The sequence below is a fragment of the Pongo pygmaeus genome, chromosome 1, assembly GCF_028885625.2.
Source record: "Pongo pygmaeus isolate AG05252 chromosome 1, NHGRI_mPonPyg2-v2.0_pri, whole genome shotgun sequence".
Classification (NCBI taxonomy): domain Eukaryota; kingdom Metazoa; phylum Chordata; class Mammalia; order Primates; family Hominidae; genus Pongo; species Pongo pygmaeus.
Window position 1 is genome coordinate 67,254,528 of NC_072373.2, and position 25,487 is coordinate 67,280,014.

A 25,487-nucleotide genomic window follows, 5' to 3' on the forward strand; every position below is an offset into this window, starting at 1 on the left:
TCCACACCTGGCCTTTTTTCAGCCTCCTCTAGAGTCATGTCTGCCCACAGTCTTCCTGGATCTCCTGCAATCACAGCCCCACCAGGTGACCTCAGAGTCTCAGGTGTTCACGAGCTCTGCTCCAACATCACCTTTTTCATCCTTGTGAAAAGTCTGGGAAATAAAAAACATCGGCACAGCAGGAAGCTTTGGCTGGAAATTTGAAAGGATTCTCCAAAAAGCTTTCCAGTCCTTTCCTGTTCTGTAACCCACAGAGATGACAAGCCAACCTGTCCTCACTTACCTCAGGTGGAGGGCTTGTTCAGGAAATTCTGACTCATTTTACTTCTGATTATTTTTTCTCAAAGGAGAGAAAATAGGCCTATTCATTTAGAATTATGACAATAGTTTAGTGCTTTAGGTCAAAAACCTTAAAGTTTTTTTTAAGTTCACTAGTTGGCAAATGAACAGAACTCTCGGGAAGAACTATTCCTTTTGTGCATGAAAAGTTGCGTAAAAGGTTGGCATAGAACAAGAACAGGACAAAAAATCAGAAATGGTGTGTTCTAGTCCAGATGCTGCCATTTACTGCCCAGTAATCTTGGGAAAGTCACTTACCTTCTCTGTGAGTCAGATTCTTTAACTGTTTAAAAATAAATAATTTCTGACATGATTGCCCACAGGGTTGTTGTGAGGACTTACTGAGACAATGGGTGTGAGTCATAGTCTAAATGACAGATCCTACCATTAAAAGACACCATCTGTCCCTGCTGATAATTATAGCACCTTGCTCCTGATTGCCTTCAGTGATCTCTACATCCATTTGTCTTGGGATTCTTTAAAAACCTGAGCCAGGATTTGCACACAGCCATGAAGATGTGGAGCAAGACCTAGAGCCCAGGTCTCCTGACCCAACTCACTGTGGTGGAAAGAAGCGCTTCCTCTCATGCTCTGCCCAAGTCTTACCCATTGCAGTCTGGTACTGCCATATATGGGCTGTCAACCCATTGCCCTTCTTGATCGTTTCTGGGGAAGATGGCACCAGGGCCTTTCATTTTTGACCAGAAAAGGTTCTGTCAGTGTTAGAGGCCTCTGAGAGATGATTTGCCTCTGCTGGGGGTCTGGCTTGATTACTTCTTCTCTTTCCTGGTGTAGGATAATTTTTGTCTGAAGAGAGAGAAAACAGCCAGTTATCACAATTATGATGCAGTAATTGAAGTTGCATTCTCTGTTGGTTTGCCACTGTCATTTCCTTTAGGAATGGCAATAGCCAAAACTGAAACCTTCAGGCTTCAGAATAGGGCTTCTCACATTCTTAGTCTCACCTTCTTCCCCAAGGTCTTATAAACTCTGAAGCCATGCATTGCTTTTCCAGTGTAAAGAGCTTCAAAGTATCTGGTTTGTCTTCTGGGCACTGGGACAGGCAAATAATACCTGGGCAGCTCCAAGTCCCTGTTGGAAGGACAAGTCTGGAAACAGGCCTGAGAAGTGACGTGGCTGGCAAGGACACCAGGCCTGTCATTCAGAGGCTGCTGTCTACCACCTTGGCCTTCAAATAACTCTTTGGCACTCCTCAGCTATGGTTTTCATGACCCCTGGGGATTCTCCCAGAGCCCTAACTTAGCATCAGTTTCACTTGGAAGCTTGTGCAGAAGTGAGTTAGGCTGAAGCAGATTTTAACAGACTCAAGTCCCTTCTGTTCTTATTGCCAATATCCTGCCAAGCAGAAGAACAGATCTTCTTTCTTTCCCACCTTATGCACCCTGCCCTGAGCAGCCTGGAATATTTAGGAAGCTGGCAATAAAAGATCATCTGAATAAAGAGAAGGTAGGATACATATACACAATGTAATACTAATCAGTCACAAAAAGATAACATCATGTCTTTTGCAGCAACATGGATGGAACTGGAGACCATTATCTTAAGTGAAATAACTCAGAAATGGAAAGTCAAGTATTGCATGTTCTCAGTTACAAGTGAGAGCTAAATATTATGTACATCTGGACATTGACCGCGAAATAATAGACACTGGAGACTTGGAAGGGTGCGAGAGTGGGAGGTGGGTAAGGGTGAGAAATTACCTAATGGGCACAATGTATACTATTTGGATGATGACTAAACTAAAACCCTAGACTTCACTACTTCCCAATATATCCATGTAACAAAACTGCACTTGTGCTCCTTAAATCTATAAAAATTAAAAATAAAAATCAAAGATCATCTGGGACACTTCCACAGCAGTAGTGTTCTACTGAAAAGTGGGTCAGAGACTCCAACTTCTTAAAAGTGCCTGTCCTAGTTGGAGGTGAGAAAGGACCCCCACAGAGAAACACCTTCTTAACTTCCCACCAGAGGCAGCAAGCTCAGTTTCTAGGTTCTGCATGCTGAGGAGAGGCAGGGTATGAGGCTAGTCTCTGGAAAGTTTATACCATCTCCCATTGCATGCTTGGACATAGCAGCTCTGAACTGAAGAGGATTTCCAGCTCATGCCTACCCCTGGACAGGATGCAGCTGCATGGCAGATACCACGAGTCTTGGCTGAGTAAGGTTGCTTGATGAAGCTAAAGAGAAATACAGAGAAAAACTGCATCAGGACTCATGACACAGATGCAGTCACTGAAAGGCCTCCAGCCTGGAGGACCATGCCAGGTGGGCTTCCACAGACACCTCCAGGATAGTGGTTGGAAAGTGAAGGTAAAGCAGGCCTGTTCCAGGGATACTCAGGAGACCTGGTTTCTATGCTGCAATTTGTGTGTTTGTGTGTGTCCCAGGAGACCTTTCCTCTGGACACGAAGGCCATGATGTCAATCACATAGTCCCAGGGAAGTAAAATAGGAGATTAGGGCAGATGAACACTAGAATCACAAGACTTTAGGGCTGTTTGGAGCCTATGGATCACAGGCAATGTTCCATAGTGGCCTCCCCCATGAAGCAATGAGGAAACACGTACAAATGGGCAGGTCAGGTACGCTGGCATTTCATGCCTGTGAGAAGCAGAAAAGCAGTATTTCCAACTTCTTCCCCTAATAGAAGCTGGCAGTTGGGATAGAAAGGGAAGGTTTGTTAGGAGAGACTATGTGGAAACAAAGGCAGGGTTAGTGTGTGGGAGTGGGGTTGACTCCTTGAGACTGAAGATGGGGAAGAAAAAGAATATAATATGGCCTCAGTATGCAAGGTTAGAACTGCAGGTTTTGTGACAGGGAAGAGATTCATAGCAGGAGACTCCAGGAAGAAGGAGGTATGAAATGGTGTGTTCAAACCAGCAGTTGGTCTCAGTGTGAGGGGGAAGTAACAATTAGGACATTGTGATAGTCTCTTAATAAAGATCATACGTCATGCCTGGAAATGAGAAGAGGAGTCAGCAGAGATATAGAGAAGCTTAAGGTACCTGCCTTCCCAGGGTTACAAAAACCAAGAAGACAGGATTATTTAGATGAGAGTCGCTCACAGAGCCATGGAAGGAGGTCAGGAGACTAAATTTTCACCTCCTCTCTGCCACTCATAAGCTATGTGATCTTCAGCAAGTTACTTCACATTTTGGGGGTCTCAGTCTCCTTATTGTCAATAAGGGGATTGGTCAAGCTGGTTTTAAAGTCCCCCTCTGATTGAATAGCAAACTATCAGTGGGGATCCAATTCCAACTCACAATTTTGAACTGAACTTATTGCTTCCCGTTGAGGCTGCAACCACTCAATACCTCTGAGCAAGGTGAACCTTAAGATGGCATTGTCTCCTGAGGAAGGACAAAAACAAGCACTAAAAACACTTGCAACAACTCCTACTGAAATAAATCTTTCTAAGTAAGCAATAAAGCTCTTGTTTAACACACTTAGATTATAAAATGTTAATGATAAAACATTATCTAAATCTAAACCTTTGCATGTGAGATGCTATGGTTTGAATGTTGCCTCCAAAACATGTTGAAATTTAATTGCCACAGAGATGGTATTAAGAGGCAAGACCTTTAAAAGGTGATGAGGCTGGCCAGGCACAGTGGCTCATGCCTCTAATCCCAGCAGTTTCGGAGGCCGAGGCAAGTGGATCACCTGAGGTCAGGAGTTTGAGACCAGCCTGACCAACGTGGCGAAACCTCATCTCTACTAAAAATACAAAATTAGCTGGGCATGGTGGTGTGCACCTGTAATTCCAGCTACTTGAGAGGCTGAGGCAGGAGAATCGCTTGAACCCAGGAGGTGGAGGGTGTGGTGAGCCAAGATCATGCCATTGCACTCCATTGCCAGCCTGGGCAGCAAGAGCAAAACTCCATCTTGAAAAAAAAAAAAGGTGATGAAGCCACAAGGGGTCTGCCCGCATGAATGGATTATTGCCATTATCATGGGAGTGGGTTTGTTATAAAGGTGAGTTCAGCTGTCTCTTGTTCTCTCTCACACTCTCTTGCCCTTCTGCCTTCCACCATGGGGTGATGCAGCATAAAGCCCTTTGCCAGATGTTAGTGTCATGCTCTTGGACTTCCCAGTCCCCTGAATCATGAGCCAAATACATTCCTTTCTTTATGAATTACCTAATATGAGGTATTTTGTTTTAGTAACACAAAATGGGCTGAGACATGAGATCAGGGATGTGAGACTGAGAGAGGGGAACACCATGCTCAAGGTCTCGCAGCTTGTACATTATGACTCTCTGATGCCGTTCCCAGATTCACAGACCTGTTTTCTTTGGTTTTCAGAGCTTTCCCCTGAAAGACACCCAGCCTTGTCCTCACCAGCCACTGCCCTGTTCACGAACCTCTTCCTTGTTAAAATTCCCTTTTGCACAGGGCGTGGTGGCTCACACCTATAATCCCAGCACTTTGGGAGGCTGAGGCGGGCAGATCACAAGGTCAGGAGATCGAGACCATCCTGGCTAACATGATGAAACCCCCATCTCTACTAAAAATACAAAAAATTAGCTGGGCACAGTGGCAGGTGCCTGTAGTCCCAGCTACCCGGGAGGCTGAGGCAGGAGAATGGCATGAACCCAGGAGGCAGAGCTTGCAGTGAGCCGAGATTGCGCCCCTGCACTCCAGCCTGGGACACAGAGCGAGGCTCCATCTCAAAAAAAAATTCCCTTTTGCTCAAGTACCAATCACAGCTGTATGACAGAGATACATTCTGAGAAATGTGTCATTAGGTGATTTTGTGGTTGTGTGAATATCATAGAATGTACTTACACAAACCAAATGGCAGAGCCCACTACACACTCAGGCTTTATGGAATAACCTATTGCTGCTAAGCTACAAACCTATATAGCATGCTACTGTACTGAATGCTGTTGCAATTGTGACACCATGGTATCTGTGCGTCTAAATATATCTAAACATAGAAAAAGTGCAGTAAAAATACAGTGTTATAATTTTATGAGACTACCATTGTATATATGGTTTATTATTGACTGAAACATCATTATGTGGTGCATGGCTGTGTGTGTGTGTATATATATATATGTATGCATACTTATTTTTTATAAATTTGTACATAAGTAAATATGTGTATGCTTTTATATATCTGTTTTTTTACATATATATGTCTGCTGTCATAAAAATTATATATGCATAAAAACACATTTATCACATTAAAACTATATATATGCAGTTTTTAATGTTGTCACTTAATGCTATAAAATAAATGCTTTCTTAATGGGAAGGTTTAATGGAGATAGAGCAGGGGGCTTCTCAAGCAGCAGAAAAGCAGATCATCCTCTCCATGTACCCTCAACATAGACTGTGACCGGCATGCACAGAGGCATCCCGGAGTTATTGCTAGGGAGAGGTACCCTCTGCTAGCACTGCTAGTGACAGGTAATTCATGCTTTACCCTGAGTGCTCTGCCTCCCTGAGGGCCAAGTAAATGAGCTGTCCCGGCTCCAGCAAACACCCTCGAGGAAGTCTTGAATTTGGCCCCTTGGGCCCTTGCTTTCTCTTCGCAAGTCTTGGTTGCTAGAGAATGGGGCTGTGAGTCGTGGTGGAGCTTACCTCCACTCGAGAAAGGATACTTGTCCGTAGATTTAGGAGGGCTTTTTCTGTCCTTGAACTTTTTCCCCCTATACTGTAAGTAAGAGCTGGTCGCCTTCCAGAAACAAAACCTGTGGGAAGAATGGCTTCTGGTCATAGGAGGGAACCCCCAGTGGAGGGGGCTGGAGCACCGAGCACAGGGGAAACGGGGCCGGGCCAGTCCTCAGAGAATGTGGGTGTCCAACAGAGAAGAGGAGAGCATCCTGGCCTTGGGGTGCTACCTGCCAGTGGCCTTTGTTCTGAGGCCATATCTTTGTCCAGACCTGGCTCCAGCGCGGGCCTGGCATGGGCAGTTTGTTGGGGCTTCTTTCTGGAACCATCAGTGAATGGAGCCTGTAAAGGGCCTGCTATCCTGAGGCTTGGGGTGAGGTTAACCCCTGGGGTGCACCCCAGCATCAGACTCTGACATCCCTATCTAACCCCACCTGGTATAGCCAGAGTGTCCAAAGGGCTTTTGCTCAGGTCCTAATCCTAGTTTCCACCCTGCCCCTTACTGACAGCCTTGACCACCTCACTGTATTCCCAGTGGGCCCTTCCCTGGAATAGATCTGGTTTCTCATGTGAACTCAGATTTATGTACTCTTTATGACCTTTATGTTCTCTAGAAGCCTGTGCAATACTCCCCATCATCTCTTCCCTCCTGGCCCCAAGCCCTTTGTTATCCCTACCTTCAACTAGTCCTTGGATTGGACCCCTTGGAGGTCAATCTTGGCTAAGACTGAATTTATTTTCTATGGCACTTTGGATCTGGTGGTTTTGCCTGCTGTCCTCCTCCCCTCTCCTTGAGGGACAGTCTGTTCTATCCCAGTAGGCTTTTCCCATTTCACTGGCTGAACTGGGTCTCCTTCCCCTAATGGACCTCCCAGTATGCCACACATGCATTATTTATGGTGATGAGAGACCAAGAGACCTGGTTTCTAATGCTGGTTTTACCACTTACCAAGTGATTCTAGTCAAGTCCCTCAACCACTCTGAACCTCAGTCTCCTCATCTGTAAAACAGGGATAATAATACTCCTCCCCACCCACTGTGTAGGGTTGTGGAGAGGTTCATTTAAGATAATATATGTAAACACAGTTTGCATAACATAAATTCCTTTATAAGTATGTAGGAAAGTAAATAAAGAAACTGCAGGAGGAACAGGAATCCAAAGCCTCCCTAAAGCATGTCTCATTTCTCTAAGCACATGGGAGACAGCTAAACACTGGCTTATTCAAGAGAAGCACATATTTCCCAGAGGTTCCCAATCTCTCCAAAAGTCTCTGGGTGAATATCTATTTAGTCCTTGCTAGGAGAACCAGAATTAAGTTCTAGACAACATTTGATGTTCAAAAGATTAAATTGCTTGTCTTGAAGTTAGATTTTTGTACTTCTTTCGGTTCTGTATTAAATAATTTATTATCTTAAGGATTTTAAAATAAAGGTGAGAGATTGGTAAGCAATTTCACACTTCCATTTTAATAAAGTAACTTTTTTTTTTTTTTGGTGGAAGATGGGAACTTCTAAGAGTCCAAGTCACATGATAATCTAAGTGTCCTGATTAGCTTTGTCTGGGAACATTTCAGGCAGGTGTCCTCTGGTCACTACCACCCAAGGCACTGCCATCACCATGTGGAAGATATGAGCTGGAACTCTGGCAGACCACAGGAATAAATGACCAGCTGGGAAGGCTCAGGCCAAATCTCCACAGGACAGGTTAGAAACCAGTGGGCCACAGAATGCATTTGGCCACAAAACATCTGCATATATTTTGCTTGTTTCATTTTTGGTATTTGGCCTTCACAGGTTCTTCACCATGTTTTAGTTTTGTTAGTTGCCATACTTGCCACTTTAACCTTGGGAGAGATGAAATACACATTTCAATGTCTAGCTCCTCTTGATAATGGGAGTATCTAGCAACTGTGCCCCCTCAGTGGTAATTACGGGGATTTGGGCATAACAGAGCAAAACACTTCTGGCTTACTTTCTTCATGTAGCTTCTTAAGCTTAAGCAGTTGTGTTAGTCTTGACAGAATTTCTCCCCAAGGGGCTGTGGTTCACTCTTACCTTCTTGTGAGAAACCCAGGCCTAAGAAAACCTCACGTTCTTGCTCCAAGCAAGCATGGAAAGAGGAGGGGTGGGAAACCAGGCATTTGGCTCTCAGTCTTACTCTGCCTTCCATCTGTGGATTCAGTGTTTGGTGTTCTGTGTGAGGGATGGAGTGAGGTGAATAGGATAAGAAAACACCATCTTAGTTTCCCCTAGAAACTGGAAACTATGAAACAGAGTGCTAGAGGAAGGCAGAAAACTCTCTCCAAACTAAGTGTGTTTTCCTGATCTAGCAGTCACTGAATAAGGAGAAACAGTTACCTTTTCCAGAAGTACATAACGATGGGAAAGACAGACATGATAGCCCCGTGGAAGATGCTCCGATCTAGGTAGCCCTCTGTGATGGCAGAAAGGATGGCATCCTTCTGGGACTCAGGAACATTCACCTACCCACAGAATGGGAGCCTGTCACTGGTGGAGGCTCCACGGGAAAGCAGAAAACCTCTCCTGGCCCCCAGAACCCGATGACCACCCTCTCTCCAAAAGGCAGACGGTTTTCATGGAGTTGCTAATATGTAGTTGGCCAGGACTTATGAGATGCCTGACAATTAGCTTTCTAATTGTCCTTGTTGGGGAAATGCTTCTTGGTGAAAGGCCAGAGTGGAGTGGGAGTCTTTCTTACCCTCAGCTTTGGAGGGATGTCAGAATTCAGGAAGAGTTTTTGGATAATGTTCATTTTGGACCGCATTAGGATCACATCATTCTCATTGTATGCCCGGTTGACCTGCAGCATGTGGGCTGAACTTACCAGATCATTAAATCTAAAAAAGAAATGTGAAGTAGGAAATCAGGAGGAGAAGATGAAAACAGTGACTAACAAGGCACCCAGCCTAGACTCATTTCTGGCCCAAAAAAGGCAAGGCCAGTTCTAGGCCAGGTTGTGACTTTATTCATTCAGTCATAATTCATCCATTGGCAAATACTGAGCACTTATCACAGGTCAGATAACATGTCAAGTGCCCCTTCAAGTGAATTTCTTCACCACAAACCCCCTTGTTTATCCCACCTTCCCTTCTTTACCCATTCTGGCCCTGCAGCATTGCACTTCTAATGACTTCAAGGCCTAAGGACTATCTTGCTCTTCCCTCTCCTGTGCTGACCTGAGGCAAGCCCTGAGATGCAGGCAGGTCCCACTCCTGTAGAGCACTTTAGGCAATGAGAGGAGGTTTGGACTTAATTCCAGTGGTAATGGGAAGCCAGTAGAATATTTTTTTTTTTGAGATGGAGTCTCACTCTGTATCCCAGGCTGGAGTGCAGTGGTGCAATCTCGGCTCACTGCAAGCTCGGCCTCCTGGGTTCACGCCATTCTCCTGCCTCAGCCTCCTGAGTAGCTGGGACTACAGGCGTCCGCCACCACGCCTGGCTAATTTTTTGTATTTTTAGTAGAGACGGGATTTCACTGTGTTACCCAGGATGGTCTCACTCTCTTGACCTCATGATCCGCCCACCTCGGCCTCCCAAGGTGCTGGGACTACAGGCATGAGCCACCGCGCCCTGCTGCCAGTAGAACATTTTAGGCAGGAGAATGATCTAGTCTGGTTTATGTTTTTAATAGGCTATGCTGGTTGCTATACAGAGAATAGTTTGTAGAGGTCAAGCGAGGAAGAAGACGTAATGTGGTGGGAATCGGAGCAGCAGCAGGTGAGGCTATTCACTCTGACTAGTATCTCCCTCTGCTACTCCATTACCTCCCCCTACATCCTTTATTATCTGACTAACCCCTACTCTTCCTTCAAAATTTAGCTTAGATTACCCAAGAATTTTGGGTCTCCCAAGAAACCATACCTGAGGACTTACAGTTGTCTAAATATACTTCCTGTGCCTGATTCTCCCATAGCACCTATCATCCTGAGACACTTCCTAACTTTTGTTTGTGTCTTTTCTGCCATCCTCTTTAGTTTGCGGGATCTTAGAAGTACAGAGCACGTCATAGTTGTTTTTTGTATATCCAATGTCAAACCCAGTGTTCAGTAAAGAGTGAGCAATCAAAAAGCATCTGTGGAAATGAGCTAAATCCATCACTGGGGTGAGTAGAAGATCTCTTAACCAAACTCTTCTAACTGATGCATGAGTTATCAGGTGTCTACATTTTTGAAAAACACACTGACTGATGCCCATGACATGCTGACTGCATAGATTAGTGGGACACCTTTAGTACACTCTCACCTTTCTCAAACTAGTAGAAGTGAATGTGTACCAGGAGTTGTGTTGCTTCCCAAGTGTCTTTCCCTATTGTAAAGATAATTAGTAACTATAATTAGTAACTTGTGAAAACTGATAAAATATGAACATTAAAGAAAAGTTATTATTTCTGTGAAAACAAGTTAGAATGTTTTGGAAATTCTAATGAAGGCAAGTAGCTTTTTAAAAAAGTGTTGTTGGCTGGGTGCAGTGGCTCACACCTGTAACTCCAGGACTTTGAGAGGCTGAGGCAGGCGATCATGATTTCAGGAGATCGAGACCATCCTGGCCAACACGGTGAAACCCCATCCCTACTAAAAATACAAAAATTAGCTGGGCATGGTGGCATGTGCCTGTAGTACCAGCTACTTGGGAGGCTGAGGCAACAGAATCGCTTGAACCCGGGAGGCAGAGGTTGAAGTGAGCCAAGATGGTGCCACACTCCAGCCTGGAGACAGAGTGAGACTCCGTCTCATAAAAACAAAAACAAAAACAAAAACAAAATACTGTTGAGTTAGGTGTGGCCAGGCAGTTTGAAACATAAAAAAAAGGTATAAAAATGCAGAAGGATTAAATTGCTTCACAGTAATCTTTAAATTCTGTTCCACTTTAAAGAAATAAAAATTCAAATCAGTAGACAGACACTTTAGGTTCCAAAATGTTAGCATAGAAGCAAGTTGGCTTCATTCTCCCATATGGAAACTCAAAACAAACAAACAGTACTGAGATTATTACCAGCACTATCTCAGAACTCAAATATAATGAGACAGAGGAGAAAAAAGTAAAAAGAATGAAAAGTAATGAAGACACCTACAAGATATACAAAATTACTTCAAAAGAGCAAATCTAAAAATTATTGGTGTTCAAGAGGGAGTTGAGCAAGAGCAAGGAAAAGAAAACTTATTCAAAACAATAACAGAAAACATTCTAAAACTTGACAAAGACATACATGTTTAGGTACAGGAAGGCCAGAGAACATTAAATAAATTTGACCCAAATAAGACTACCCCAAGTATTATAGTAATCAACTCTTAAAGGTCGAGGACAAAGAGAATCCTAAAAGCAGAAAAAGAAGAAAATAACATATAAAGAAGCTCCAATTCATCTGGCAACAGACTTCTCAATGGAAACCATAAAGGCCAGGAAAATTTGAGAAAACATTTTCAAAGTGCAAAAAAAAAAAAAAAAAAAACCCACCATCCAAGAGTACTGTATCCAGCAAAGCTATCCTTCAACTATGAAGGAGAGATAGCCTTTCCTAGACAAACAAAAGCTGAGAGAATTCATGACCAACAGACATGTCTTACAAGAAATGCTAAAGAGTTCTTTATTCTGAAAGAAAATGACACTAACATGCAAGAAGGAAGCCTTTGAAGGTATAAAACTCATTTGTAAAAGTGAGTGCACAGACCAATCCAGAATATTCTAATATAGTAATTGTGGTGTGCAATTCACTCATAACTCTAGCATGAAGCCTAAAAGACAAATTTGTCAGAAGGAACAATAGCTAAAGCAATCTGATAAGAGACAAGCAATATAAAATATGCAAATTGAGAAAAAATGTCCAAATATTGAGAAGATGGAGTTAAAGTGTAGAGATTCATTTTAGTTTTTTCTTTGTTTCTATTCTTTTCTTTGTGATGTAAGATAAGTTGTCATCTCTTTAAAATAATTTGTTATATCCACAAAATATTTTTGGTAAGCCTCATAGTAACCACAATGCAGAAACCTATAATAGTTACACTAAAAATAAAAAGCAATGAATTAAAATACAGTACCAGAGAAAATTACTTAATCACAAAGGAAGACAGTAAGAAAGAAAGAGAGGAGTTCAAAAACAACCAGAAAACAAGCAACAAAATGGCAGTAGTAAGTTCTTACTTATTAATAAGAATGTTGACTGCAAATAGACTCAATTCTCTAATTAAAAGACATACAGTGGCTGAACGGATAAAGAAACAAGACCCAACTACATGCTACCTACAAGAAATCCACTTCACCTATAAAAACACACATAGACTAAAAGTGAAGGGATGGAAAAAGATATTCTATGTGAGTAGAAACCAAAAAAAGAGCTGGGATAGCTATAGTTATATCAGATAAAATAGGCTACAAGTTGAAGACTCTAAAAAGAGACATAGTTATTATATAATGATAAAGGGGTCAATTCAGTAAGAGGATATAACAATTATAAATATCGATGCATCCAACATGAGAGCACCCAAGTATATAAAGCAAACATTAAAAGATCTAAAGGGAGAGAAAGGTTGCAATACAATAATAGTAGGAAATTTCAATACCCCACTCTTAGTAATGGACAGATCATCCAGACAGAAAATCAACAACAACAAAAAATTGCAGTTAAACTACACACCACACCAAATAGGCCTAACTGACATTTACAGAACATTTCACCCAACTGCTACAGAATATACAATCTTTTCATCAGCACATGGAACATTCTTCAAAATAGACCACAAAACAAGTCTCAACAAATTTCCAAAGTAGAAATAAAATCAAGCATCCTATCTGACCATGATGGAAAAAAACCAGAAATCAATACCAAGCAGAACCTTGGAAACTGTTTTCTACAGTACATGGAAATTAAACAACATGCTCCTGAATGACCAATGGGTCAGTGAAGAAATAAAGGAGAAAATTTAAAAATTCCTGGAAACAAATGAAGATGGAAATACAACATTCCAAAATCTATGGGATACAACAAAAGCAGTACTAAGAGGAAAATTTAGAAAATAAATACTTACATCAAAAAAGTAGAAAGACTTCAAATAAACAACCTAATGTTGCCCTCAAGGAATTAAAAAACAAGAACAAACCTAACCCAAATTAGTAGAAAGAATAAAATATTAATAATAAATATCAGAGCAGAAATAAATGAAATTAAGACTAAAAAATACAGAAGATTAATGAAACAAAAAGTTGGTTTTTTAAAAATATAAACAAAATCATTAAGCCTTTAGCTAGACTGATAAAGGCAGAGAGAAGATCCAAATAAATAAAATCAGAAACAAAAAAGAGACATAGTCATCAGAGATTATGATGTACAACTATGCACCAACAAATTGGAAATCCTAGAAGAAATGAATAAATTCTTAGACACATAAAAACTACCAGGTTGAATCAAGAGGACATAGAAAATCAAATGAACAGATAATGAGTAACAAGATTGAAGCCATAATAAGTTTCCCGTCAAAGAAAATGCCAGGACCTGATGGCATTAATTCTACCAAAAATTTAAATAAAAATTAATATTACTTCTGCTCAAACTCAAAAAATTCAAAAGGGAGAATACTAAAAACTCATTCTACAAGGCAAACATTGACCCAATACCAAAACCAGAGAAGGATGCAGCAAAAAAAGAAAACTACAGGCCAATATCACTGATGAACACAGATGCAAAAAGCCTCAACAAAATACTAGCAAACCAAATTCAACAACACATTGAAAAGATCATTCACCATGATCTAATGGGATTCATCCCAGGAATACAAGAATGATTCAACATACGCAAATCAATAAATGTGATATATCACATTAACACAATCAAGAATAAGAGCCATATGATCATTTCAATAGATGATGAAGCATTCAATAAAATTCAACATCTCTTTATGATAAAAACCATCAACAAATTGGGTATGGAAGAAATATACCTCAAAATAATAAATGCAAATATATGATAAACCCACAGCTAACATCATATAGAATGGGGAAAAATTGAAAGTTTTTCCTCTAAGATCTGGAACAAGTCAAGGATGCCCACTCTCACTATTCTTATTCAATATAGTAGTGGAAGTTCTAGCCAGAACAATTAGGCAAGAGAAAGAAATAAAGGGCATCCAAACTGGAAAGGAAGAAGTCAAATTAGCCTTGTTCACAGCTGACATAATCTTATCTTTAGAAAAACCTAAAGACTTCACCAACAGTCTATTAGAACTCAGACATTCAGTAAAGTTGCAGAATAAAAAATCAACATGTGAAAATCAGAAGCATTTATATACACCAACAATGAACAATCTGAAAAAGAAATCAAGAAAGTGATCTCACTGACAATAGCTACAAAAAGCATAAAATACCTAGGAATTAACTTAAACAAAGAACTGAAAAATATATACAAGGAAAATACTGATGAAAAAATTGAAGAAGACACACACACACACACACACACACACACACACACACACAATTGAAGTATATTCCATGCTCATGGATTGGAAAACATAATATTATTAAAATGTCTATACTACCCAAAGAAATTTATAGATTCAGTGCAATCCCTATCAAAATACCAATGGCATTCTTCACAGAAATAGATAAAAACAATCCTAAAATTTACACGGAACCACAAAAGACCCTGAATAGTCAAAGCAATCCTGACCAAAAAGAACAAAGCTGGAGGCATCACTCTAGCTTACTTCAAAATATACTACAAAGCTATAGTAACTAAATCAGCATGGTGCTGGCATAAAAACAGACACATAGACCTGTGGAACAGAATAGACAATTCAGGTATAAATCCATGCCTTTGCAGCCAACACACTTTTGACACAGATGCCAAGAATGTGCAATGGGGGAAAGGATCATCTCTTCAATAAATGGTGATAGGAAAACTGAATGTCCATATGCAGCAGAATGAAAACAGACACCTATCTCTCACCATATAAAAAAATCAAATAAAAATGTACTAAAGGCTTAAATCTAAAACTCTGAAGCTACTGGAAGAAAACATTGGGGAAACATGGCAGGACATTGGTTTGGGCAAAGGTTTTTGTGTAAGAAGCATAGGGAGCCAAAGCAGAAACACACAAATGGATGACATCAAGCTAAAAAGCTTCTGCACAGCAAAGGAAACAATCAACAAAGTAAAGAGACAACCCACAGAATGGGAGAAAATATTTGCAAACTATCCATCTGACAAGAGATTAATAACCAGAATATATAAGGAGCTCAAACATCTCAATAACAAAAAACCCAAATAATCTGATTTTTTAAATGTGCAAAATATCTGAATAGACATTTCTCAAAAAAAGATATACAAATGCCCAAAAGGTATATGAAAAACTGCTAAGATCGCAAATCATAAGAGAAACGCAAGTCAAAACCACAACGAGATATCATCTTACCCTAGTTAAAGTGGCTATTATCAAAAAGACAGGGAATAACAGATGCTGGTGAGCATGTGTAAAAAGGGGAAATCTTGTACCTGGTTGGTGGCAACGTAAATTAGTATAGCCACTGTGGAAAACAGTATGGAGCTTCCTCAAAAAGCTAAAAGTCGAACTACCATGTCATCCAGCAATCCTAATACTGGGTATATATCCAAAGGAAAGAAAATGAGTATGTTGAAGAGATATTTGCACTCCCATGTTTATTGTAGCACTATTCACAATAGCTGGAATATGGAATCAACCTATGTGCCCATCAGTGGATGAATGGTTAAAGAAAATATGGTGTATACAGATACACAATAAAATAGTATTAAGCCACAGAAAAGAACAAAATCCTGTCATTTGCAGCAACATGGGTGGAGCTGTAGGTGATTATGTTAAGTGAAATAAGTCAAACACAGAAGGACAAATATCACATGTTTTCACTCATATGTGGGAGCTAAAAAAGTGGATCTCAGGTTGTTACCAGAAGCTGAGAAGGGTAGGGGGTGGGGTGATGAAGACAGTTTGATCAAGAGGTACAAATACACAGTTAGATAGAAGAAATAAGACCTAGTGTTCAATGGCTCAGTAGGGTGTCTACAGTTAATAATCATCTATCGTACATTTCAAAATATCTAGAAGAGAATAATTGAATCTGTCTAGCATAAAGAAAAAATAAAGAAGATGATGGATATCTCAATTACTCTGATTGATCTTTACACATTATATGAGTATATCAAAATATCACATACATCTCCAAAATATGTAAATCTATTATGTATCAATAAAAAAAAATTAGTAGACAGCTTTTGGGGTATAGTCTATACAAGAAAAATTTACAGACCTCCCGTTTTGGATTGACTTTGGCTTTACATAAAAAATTTGGTAAAAAAAAATTGACAGGTGAATTAATATACGCTAATATGTCTTAACTTAAAAATATCTGTTTAATGTCATACAGACACACACACAATTTGTATTATTATAATTCCTGGCTTTGACTAAAGAATATTGGTCTCATGGTGTTATATAATGGGACTTTTTCACATTTGTAAATAATGGAGAAAAACATGCTCCCTTTTCTGGGACTAAGTAACTGCATTTTAACAGTGGAATTTCTGGAATACTGAAGAGCTTTTAGCACCCAAAGAAAAGAAAAATAGAAATCAATTGAGTGGCAGCATTCAGTAAGATTTTCAGAAGGAGAGACTCTTACTGGACAGGGCTGAAATCACTGTGTCTCTAACAGATCAAGCCAGTTTCTGCTGGGCAGTCCTAAGGATGAAAAGTCATTTTCAGGGCAGAAGAAGGAGAAGTGGGAAACTTACTTCTCCATTTCAGAAAAGAAATATAGATCATTGATCACAAAGTTGACAGTGATAATCCTGTGGCCAAATATACGACGCTTTACAAGGGTTATTTCTCCATTCTCTTGGTCTGCACTCCGGACATTTGTGGAGGGCGGAGCTGAACGTCCCGATGTGTTGTGTGGTGTGGTGAAATCTGAGAGAGAAAGAAGAAGGAATTACAATCTTGTTTGATCAAGTCACTCTTACCCTCAACCTGGGCATAACAAAAAGAAGAAAGGAGACTGTGGATCCATCTTTTAGCTTATTGAAATAGTCACTTTCTGCCATTGGGCTCAACTTTTTACTTGGACTTGAAAAACTCGTCTACTCAGATAGTATGACAACACACATAAAAAACAAGTCAACTGAGCACTGAAGGTGCTCATCTAATAGAAATAGAATCACACCACAGTTACGCTAATCCTTAAGGTTTCTGCAGAGACTGAAACTGAAACACGAGATGTAACCTTCCAAATGGAGTGTGTAGCACTGATGATGCTTACTCAAGTTTTATCAGGAAGTAATTTAGGAGCAAACGAGGAAAGCAGCACAAAGAAAAAGTCAAAATATCAAGAGTAAAGAAGTTTACCAAGGAAACCGAGGGTAGAAAGCTAGAGTACAGAAGAGAGTAACGAGTAAAGGAGAGCACAAGAGCCACTAGAAGATTTGGATTGTGTGTCAGAAAAATAGAATGCTTCCTTTAGAAAGTTTCTTGACTAGATTATATCCAAAGACATCTATTCATAGGGATTCAGGTCTGAGAAAAGAACAGGTTTGGGCTGGATCTGACAAATAGACCTTGGTTAGTTATCTGGCTGGGTTTCAGAAAAATGTCTAATCTGGCTCTAGAATTTACCATTCTGCCTGCAAATCCTTTATTCTGGAGTGCTGTTCAGGATTCATTGAAGTGGGTGTGGTGTTCCCTATGGTGTAGGTGGGGTTCCTTTTGGTTTAGTGTTGTATATGGAATGGGAGGGTAACTACAAGAGTCCATAAATACCTAGCACTTGTTATGTCTCAGACACTGTGCTTGACCCTAAGGTTACCATACGGAATAAGACACAAGATCCCTTTCCTACTATCTTTCAATCTTTCTCTCTTAGACTTGAGTTTGAAGGGAAAAAAAGTCTAGATAACAGTGGAAATTGATATGATGGTTAGGGATTCTAGGAAAAGAGGGTGGATAAATTCACCAAATAAACCTGGAAGCCATGGGATGCTTGTAAACTGGCTCTGGTGATAGAGGGGGAGACCTAATTTGTATTATTGGCTGATTTAGATAGTAAATATTCTCACTGTAATAGATTTTTAGCTACTGACATTTGTTGAGTAGCTCACAAAATTTCAGGGTATTTAACAGCTGGCTCTTACCAACCAGTATGAGCAGCTCCAGCTCACTATTACCTGGGAATCATATTTGACTTCTTCCTCTTTCCACATCCAATTAGTCACCAAATGCTGTTGATTCTACTTTCTAAATATATTTCAAATGTATCTACTATTGGTCTTTCTTGCAGTGACATTTGTTTAAAGCATCATCATCTTTCATTTGTTCCAAAAGCTGCTTAAGTGTTCTTGGGGTCAGGACTAGGTCCCTGACATGCTAAGGTGAGGGAGGTGCCTAGGACACAGTTTAAGGAAGCATTCACTATCAACGTGTTACAATTACGGGGTTGGCATCTGCATGAGCCTGACAGTCAGTGCCTCCTTAATTTTTGTGTGTTATATTGCCTCCCTTGCCTTACCCTAGTTCCAGCCATGACTGTGCTTCCTACACTTAATTTTGCTTTTGTGTAGTATATTCCCTACATTACAGTCAGGATGATCATTCTAACTTGGCTACTGTTACTAATCTGCTGAAATTTTTTTTTTTTTTTTTTTTGAGAGGGAGTCTCACTCTGTTGTCCAGGCTGGAGTGCAGTGGCGCTATCTCAGCTCATTGCAAGCTCCGCTTCCTGGGTTCAAGCAATTCTCCTTTCTCAGCCTCCTGAGTAACTGGGATTACAGGCGTGTGCCACCACACCTGGCTAATTTTTGTATTGTTACTAGAGACGGGGTGTCACCATATTGGTCAGGCTGGTCTCGAACTCCTGACCTCTGGTGATACACCCACCTCGGCCTCCAAAGTACTGGGATTACAAGCTTGAGCCATCATCCCCAGCCTGCTGAAAGTTTTTTATCGGAACGTCCACTTTTGTCCAAGATAGAGTACCAAGAACTGGATTTATCCTCCCTTCTGAAACGATTTTTAAAAATCAGACAAAATATATTGAAATAGTTTTTAAGACACTGACTATCAGAGAATTAAGGACAGTGATCACTGAGACTTGGGAAAAATGAGTGAGCCCTACTCTTGCCCCACTTTACCACCTTGAGGTAGGATCCATTCCACAGTCAGAGAGGGAAAACCCAGGTCAAGTTCGGTGGACTCTCTGAATTAAGGAGATGGACCTGAGAGTCCAGTGAGACCAATGTGGCTAGAGTTTACAAGACAGAGTTCAAAGAGGAGAGGGAGAACCTGGAAATCTGCAGAGGTTCCCTCAAGTTCAGCAGAGTGCTGACCAGCTCATGATATGAGGAAACTACCCAAAGCTTGAGGGTAGGGGATCTGAAAGCATTAAAGAACGGTCCTTGGTGCTCACACAGAAGCAGAAATAGTGCCTGTTTCCACCGAGAGACTAGAAAAACTCATAATTTATGAGGAATCTCGTAGAATACCAAGGAAGGTTTTACCTCGGTAGTGGAGAATAGCCATACAAATAACATGGCTCTGGATTCACTTAACCAGTCATAAAAGGAAGATCCAAAAGAATAAAACTATTTTTGAGTAACTTAACTGTATCCCAGAACAAAGCTCAGGCATATTTTATAGGAAGATAAAAATATCCAACACCTAAAAAGATAAAATTTACAACGTCTGGAAACCTATTTTAAGGTTCTTATACTATGGGTTGACTATACTTTATCTGAAATACTTGGGACCAGAAGTGTTTCAGATTTTGAATTTTTGGAATATCTGCATATACACAATGAGACATTTTGGGGATGGGCCCCAAATCTAAACACGAAATTTATTTATGTTTGTATACTCCTTATACATATAGCCTTAAGGTAATTTTATTTTTTTCCTTGGGGACACTGAATAAATTTTGTATTGTGCCCCTCCCTGCGTTTTGACTGCAACCTGTTATGTGAGGTTAGGTGTGAAATTTTCTATTTGTGGTGTCATATCAGTACTCAAAAACTTTTGGATTTTGGAGGATTTCAGATTTTGGATCTTCAAAAGACACTACTTAAAAAATCAAAAAGCAAGCCATCAACTGAGAGAATATATTTTCAAAATATGTCCATCAAAAATATATCCAGATTATATAAAGAATTCTTATAACCCAATAAAGGCCAAGACAACAAAGTTTTTTAAAAATGGGCAAGAGGTACGGACAGACACTTCACTAAAAAACGCACTATATGTATGGCAAATTATATGGTTTGGTTGTGTCTTCACCCAAATCTCATCTTGAATTCCCATGTGTTGTGGGAGGAACCTGGTGGGAGATAATTGAATCATGGGGGCAGGTCTTTCCTGTGCTGTTCTCATGATAGTGAATAAGTCTCACTAGATCTGATGGTTTTAAAAAGGGGAGTTTCCCTACACAAGCTCCTCTCTGCCTGCCGCCATCCACGTAAGATGTGGCTTGCTCCCCCTAGCCTTCTGCCATGATTGTGAGGCCTCCCCAGCCACATGGAACTGTGAGTCCATTAAAACCTCCTTTTCTTCCCTGTCTTGGGTATGTCTTTATTAGCAGTGTGAAAATGGACTAATATGTAAAGCAAGCACATGAACACATACTCAACATCATTAGTCATCAGACAAAATAAAAATTAAACTAAAACAAGATACAATTACATACCCTCTAGAATGGCTAAAATTAAAAAGACAGATAATACCAAATGTTGGTGAGGATGGGGAACTATTGAAACTTTCATACATCAGTGGTGAAAATGCAAAAATGGTACAATCACTTTGGAAAACAGCTTGGCAATTCCTTATAAAGTTAACATACACTTACTACATAACCCAGCATTTCTACTTTCAGATATTTACCCAAAAGAAATAACATATGTCCACACAAATACTTGTACCTGAATATTTATAGCAGGGTAATTCATAACAGCCCCAAAGTGGAATCAACCCAATATGTAACAATTGGTGAATGAAGAAACAAATTGTGCTATGATACAACGGAATACTACCCAGCAATAAAAAGGAATGAGTTACTGACATATGCAATAGCATAGATGAATCTCAAAAGCATTATGCTATGTAAAAGAAGCTGGTCACAAAAGACTATTGCATGCATGCATTAAGACTACTGCTTGATTCCATTTATATTAAATTCTTTAAAAGACAAAACTGTAGTAATAGAAAGCAGGTCAGTTGTTGCCAGACCAGAGAGTAGTAGTGGAAGGGGGAGGGTGTTGATTAAAAAGACACATAAAGGAATTTCTTGTGATGAAGCAAGTATTCTATATCATGACGGCAGAGATACTTACATTCATCAAATTGCACTCTTAAAATTAGTGGATTTTACTCTATAAAATTGTAGCTTAAAAAGTGATTCTAAAAAGTAATTTAAAGATAAACGGGAAGAAAAGAAAACAAAGCAGCAAGAATTCATAACTTTTGACGATTTTTGTTCAAAAGGGAAACAGACAAATGTGCCAGATAATTTGAGGGGAATGTAGAATCAGGGAGAAATTATTATTAATTTTTGGTTGAGAGGTACTATGCCATATTTGGTGCCGACTGAGTAATCCAGCAGAGAAAATAAAAATGATGCAGGAGAATAAGCAAAAATGGATGAATGCCCTTGAGTAGATGAGGGCCTGGATGCTTCCTTAGGAGAAAGGACAGGCAGCCTACTCAGTGACCAGAGCCTGTGAATACAGAGGAGGCTGACCAGGTGATACAGAGGAGGGAAGCTGTAAAACGCCTCTTTTGATTGCTTCTGTTTTCTCAGATACAAAACACACACACACTCTGGCCTAAGAAAATCAGTAAGATTAATGGAGTGGAAGTTCCAATGGGAATCAAAGTTTGTTTGAGGCAGGAAACTATAGAAAGAGTGTGAAAACACATGTACATTTTAAAAGGCAATAGTAAAATAAATGCTTGTGTTCAAGATAGGGGTTGCATCTGTGATGGGTAAAGGGGGAGTTCTATTGAAGAGGGGCACCAGGTGTCATCTGAGTTATGCCATTTTCTGTTTCTTGGCTTGGATGATGGGTATTCAGCTGCTCATATAGTCACTTATAAGTATGCTATATTTTAAATAAAAGAACTTAGAACAGTGGCAGGCTGAGTGTCACAAGCTCTTCCCTGCATCTAAGGGGAATTGGAAGTCAGGTAGACCTCCTGTTGAATTGGATAAGTATAGGTCTTGGGTTCTCACATAATGTTGGGGAAGTGGGAAGTCAAAGAATGATGAAACAGGACTTCCTACCATTCTGGGGCATGAGGGCTTGAGCTGGTTTTATTTAAAAGAAGAAATAAAAGAACAAGAACTTTTTTTTTTTTTTTTTTTTGAGATGGAGTCTCGCTCTGTCACCCAGACTGGAGTGCAGTGGTGCAATCTCGGATCACTGCAACCTCTGCCTCCTGGGTTCAAGTGATTCTCCTGCCTCAGCCTCCCAAGTAGCTGGGATTACAGGTGCACACCACCACGCTCAGCTAATTTTTGTATTTTAGTAGAGATGAAGTTTCACCATGTTGGTTAGGCTGGTCTCGAATTCCCGATCTCAAGTGATCCACCCGCCTCGGCCTACCAAAGTACTGAGATTACAGGCATAAGCCACCGTGCCCAGCCTGCTAGAACTATTATTGAAGCCAAAATATTTGATTGTGAAGCAGTTCATAAAAGATATATACAAACTTTTTTCAAATTAAAATAAATGGTATTAAAATACCAATAGAAAAATAGACAAAGGGCACAAACAGTTCAAGAAAGAATACAAATGGCCAGTAAATAAAGATGCTCAACTACTAAAGAAATATAAATAAGAATAGACTATCTGGCACATTATTTTTCATTTACCAGGTTGGCAGTTTTTAAAATGTACAACACACTGTGTTGATGAGAATGTGAGGAACCAGACACTAGTTTATATGGTTGGCAAGAGTTTAAATTAGTGCAATGTTTTTGGATGGTCAAAATTTAACTGTTTTTAACCATTTACCCATCATTCCCATTTTAAGGAACTTGTTTCATAGAAACACACAATTGCAAAATATGTATGTTTTGCAGTATTGTTTAAGTGAAAGTTGGAACAACCCAAATATCATCAAGAGAGTCATGATTTGTCACTGCCAACCCTTCCAATCTCATCTCAAGCATTTGCCCCATCTCATTAATCTCTAGTCCAACTGGCCTGATTGCAGTTTTTGAATTGCACAGTCCTCTTTCTTATTTTATGATTCTGTACATACCTAGAAATCACTCTCCTCCCATCCCACCTATCTAAGTTGGTCATTTCTGAAAACTCAACTTTATGTCATTTTCTAGGAGACATTTTCTCTGGCCCTCCTGCCTTGACTAATAGGATCTCCCTGCAATTATCATTGGGTTTACTCATCACAATTATATAATAATAGCAGTAACACTAGCTAACCCCCTTATAGCATGTACTATTGCCAAGCATAGTTCTAATAACCCTGTGAAATAGAAACAATTCTCATTCCCATTCTACAGATGAGAAAACGGAGATACAAAGTAATTTTCCGAAGGTCCTTCAACTAGAAAGTGACAGATTCAAATCTAGGCACTCCGGCTCCAACATCTGTGGCTTGTATTTTCTGTTTGAAATCTGTAGGTGCCACACGGCAGATCCTCTGCTGCAGGCTCACTACTGTTCACTACTGTATCTCCAGCACCTGGCAAACTGCTTGCCACATAGTAGATTCTCGAAAAGCGTGTTAAATGAATGAATGAATGAGTGAAGCTGTTGAATTAATCCATATAATGGACATTTTATGGCAGTCAAAAACAAGGCAGATATATGTGTACTGACATAGAATGATGTCCAAGATACATTGTTGAGCAAAAAAAAAAAAAAAAAAAACAAGTTACAAATCAAATATGTGGCATCAATTTTGTGGGAAAAGTAAATATTAAGATACATATACAGAAAAATAATTGGGAGGTAGGTTTACAAGCATTAACAATGTTATCTCTTGAGGGACTTGCATTTCTATACTATATATTTCTGTAATTTTTATTACCTCTTTATTAACAGCATGTATTAATTTATAAGCAGAAAAATTTTGAAAATAATTTTTAAAGAGTAAATTCAAAAACATAAGGAAATTATTTTGTAAAATGTGAGATTTTGCAGTGCCTTAGGTTAATTATTCCCTAACCTTGCTGGCTCCTTAAGCAGAGGCCTCTGGGCTTGCATCCTCTCTAGGAAGGCCTAGGCTTGGCTTTGCACACAGGACCTGGGGTTTTTTGCTAACTCCAGGCTGCCACAGGCATGACACAAAGCAATAAGCTTCTTATGTGGGCTGACCCTGATGGCTAAAATATCAACAGGGAGTGGGGGTAAATACAGAAATGACTTACTTTCCTTGCTATTTTGCATTTCCTGGTGAAGATAGTCTTCAAATTCCTGGCGCTTACTAGGATTCAACATAAATCTGCGGTACTTGCAAAAACTCCTGATAAAGCTGATCATTCTCAGCCAGCCTTTCTTCTGGGGAAAGAAAGAGGAGTATAACATGTTCATTAGTATAGTTGCTGTTCACCGAGAGTCTACCGTATGCCAAAACTTGGCATTCGTTACATTTAATCCTCACAACACCTCCGTAAAGGAATAATTTTTAGCTCCAATTTAAAGGTGAGGAAACTCAGGTTAGAGAGCTTGTATAATCTGCCCGAAATTAAGTAGCTGGTCGGTGAAAGATGCCAGCTTCAACAGACTGGAGCCATTTGCCCATGCTCCTTCTACCAAAGCCTTTCGACAGTGAAGATGTGAGATGCTGTGATTGGGAGAGGGAGCATGAGAGCTAAAAACTGGAAGAAAAGAGGACAGAAATAAAGAACCAAAGGCTCGGGCAAATTTGGAAACATTGAAGGAATAAGGAAATGAGCAAAGCCATTTCTAAGCACTTAAAAAAGAAAATATAATTATTTGCACCCACTCATACACCTACACAAACACACACACACGTGAATTTCATAAGTTTCTTCATCTGTTTTTTAATAGGTACCCAGGAACCACTGTACATTTTATTTGTCCTTCAAGAAATTGATACTTAGAGCCAGAAAGACTCTTGTTGATTAACTAGTTCAGTTGTCTCAGTCTACAGAGAGGGAAACAACATAAGCCTGGCTTTAGACAGAAAGCAGTGAAGTACAAAAATCACTGAATTTGGGATCAAAAAGTTTGAGTCTGGAGCTTGGCTTCTCAGAACCTAATTGTGTAATTTGGGTCAAGTTACTTAACCTGTGTCTCAATGTCTCCATGTGTAAGACAGAAACAATAGTCTTCAGGGTTGCACTGAGACTTAGTGGTTATATATGTAAACCTCAATGCAATGCTTGGCAAAGAGTAGGCATTAAGTACATGTTGATTTCCTTTTATCTTATTTTCTAACAACAACTGGAAGGTCTGAAATTAAACCAAGTGCACTGGTTCTGGGTACAGTATTCT

The 25,487-nt window shown here is 39.9% G+C and overlaps 1 protein-coding gene across 1 annotated transcript in view; it reads right to left on the minus strand.

The window, feature by feature from the left end:
• Positions 1-25,487, minus strand: part of RGSL1 (regulator of G protein signaling like 1) — a 114,579-nt gene that overhangs the window by 3,412 nt on the left and 85,680 nt on the right. The window contains exons 15-22 of the mRNA XM_054484636.2: positions 24,398-24,527; positions 16,758-16,932; positions 8,700-8,838; positions 8,339-8,463; positions 5,951-6,060; positions 3,626-3,712; positions 2,474-2,540; positions 946-1,146 (exon numbers count right to left, since the gene is read on the minus strand). Coding sequence (XP_054340611.1) covers positions 1,110-1,146; positions 2,474-2,540; positions 3,626-3,712; positions 5,951-6,060; positions 8,339-8,463; positions 8,700-8,838; positions 16,758-16,932; positions 24,398-24,527 — 870 coding nt within the window. The 3' untranslated portion in view covers positions 946-1,109. The remainder of the gene's footprint in view (positions 1-945; positions 1,147-2,473; positions 2,541-3,625; positions 3,713-5,950; positions 6,061-8,338; positions 8,464-8,699; positions 8,839-16,757; positions 16,933-24,397; positions 24,528-25,487) is intronic.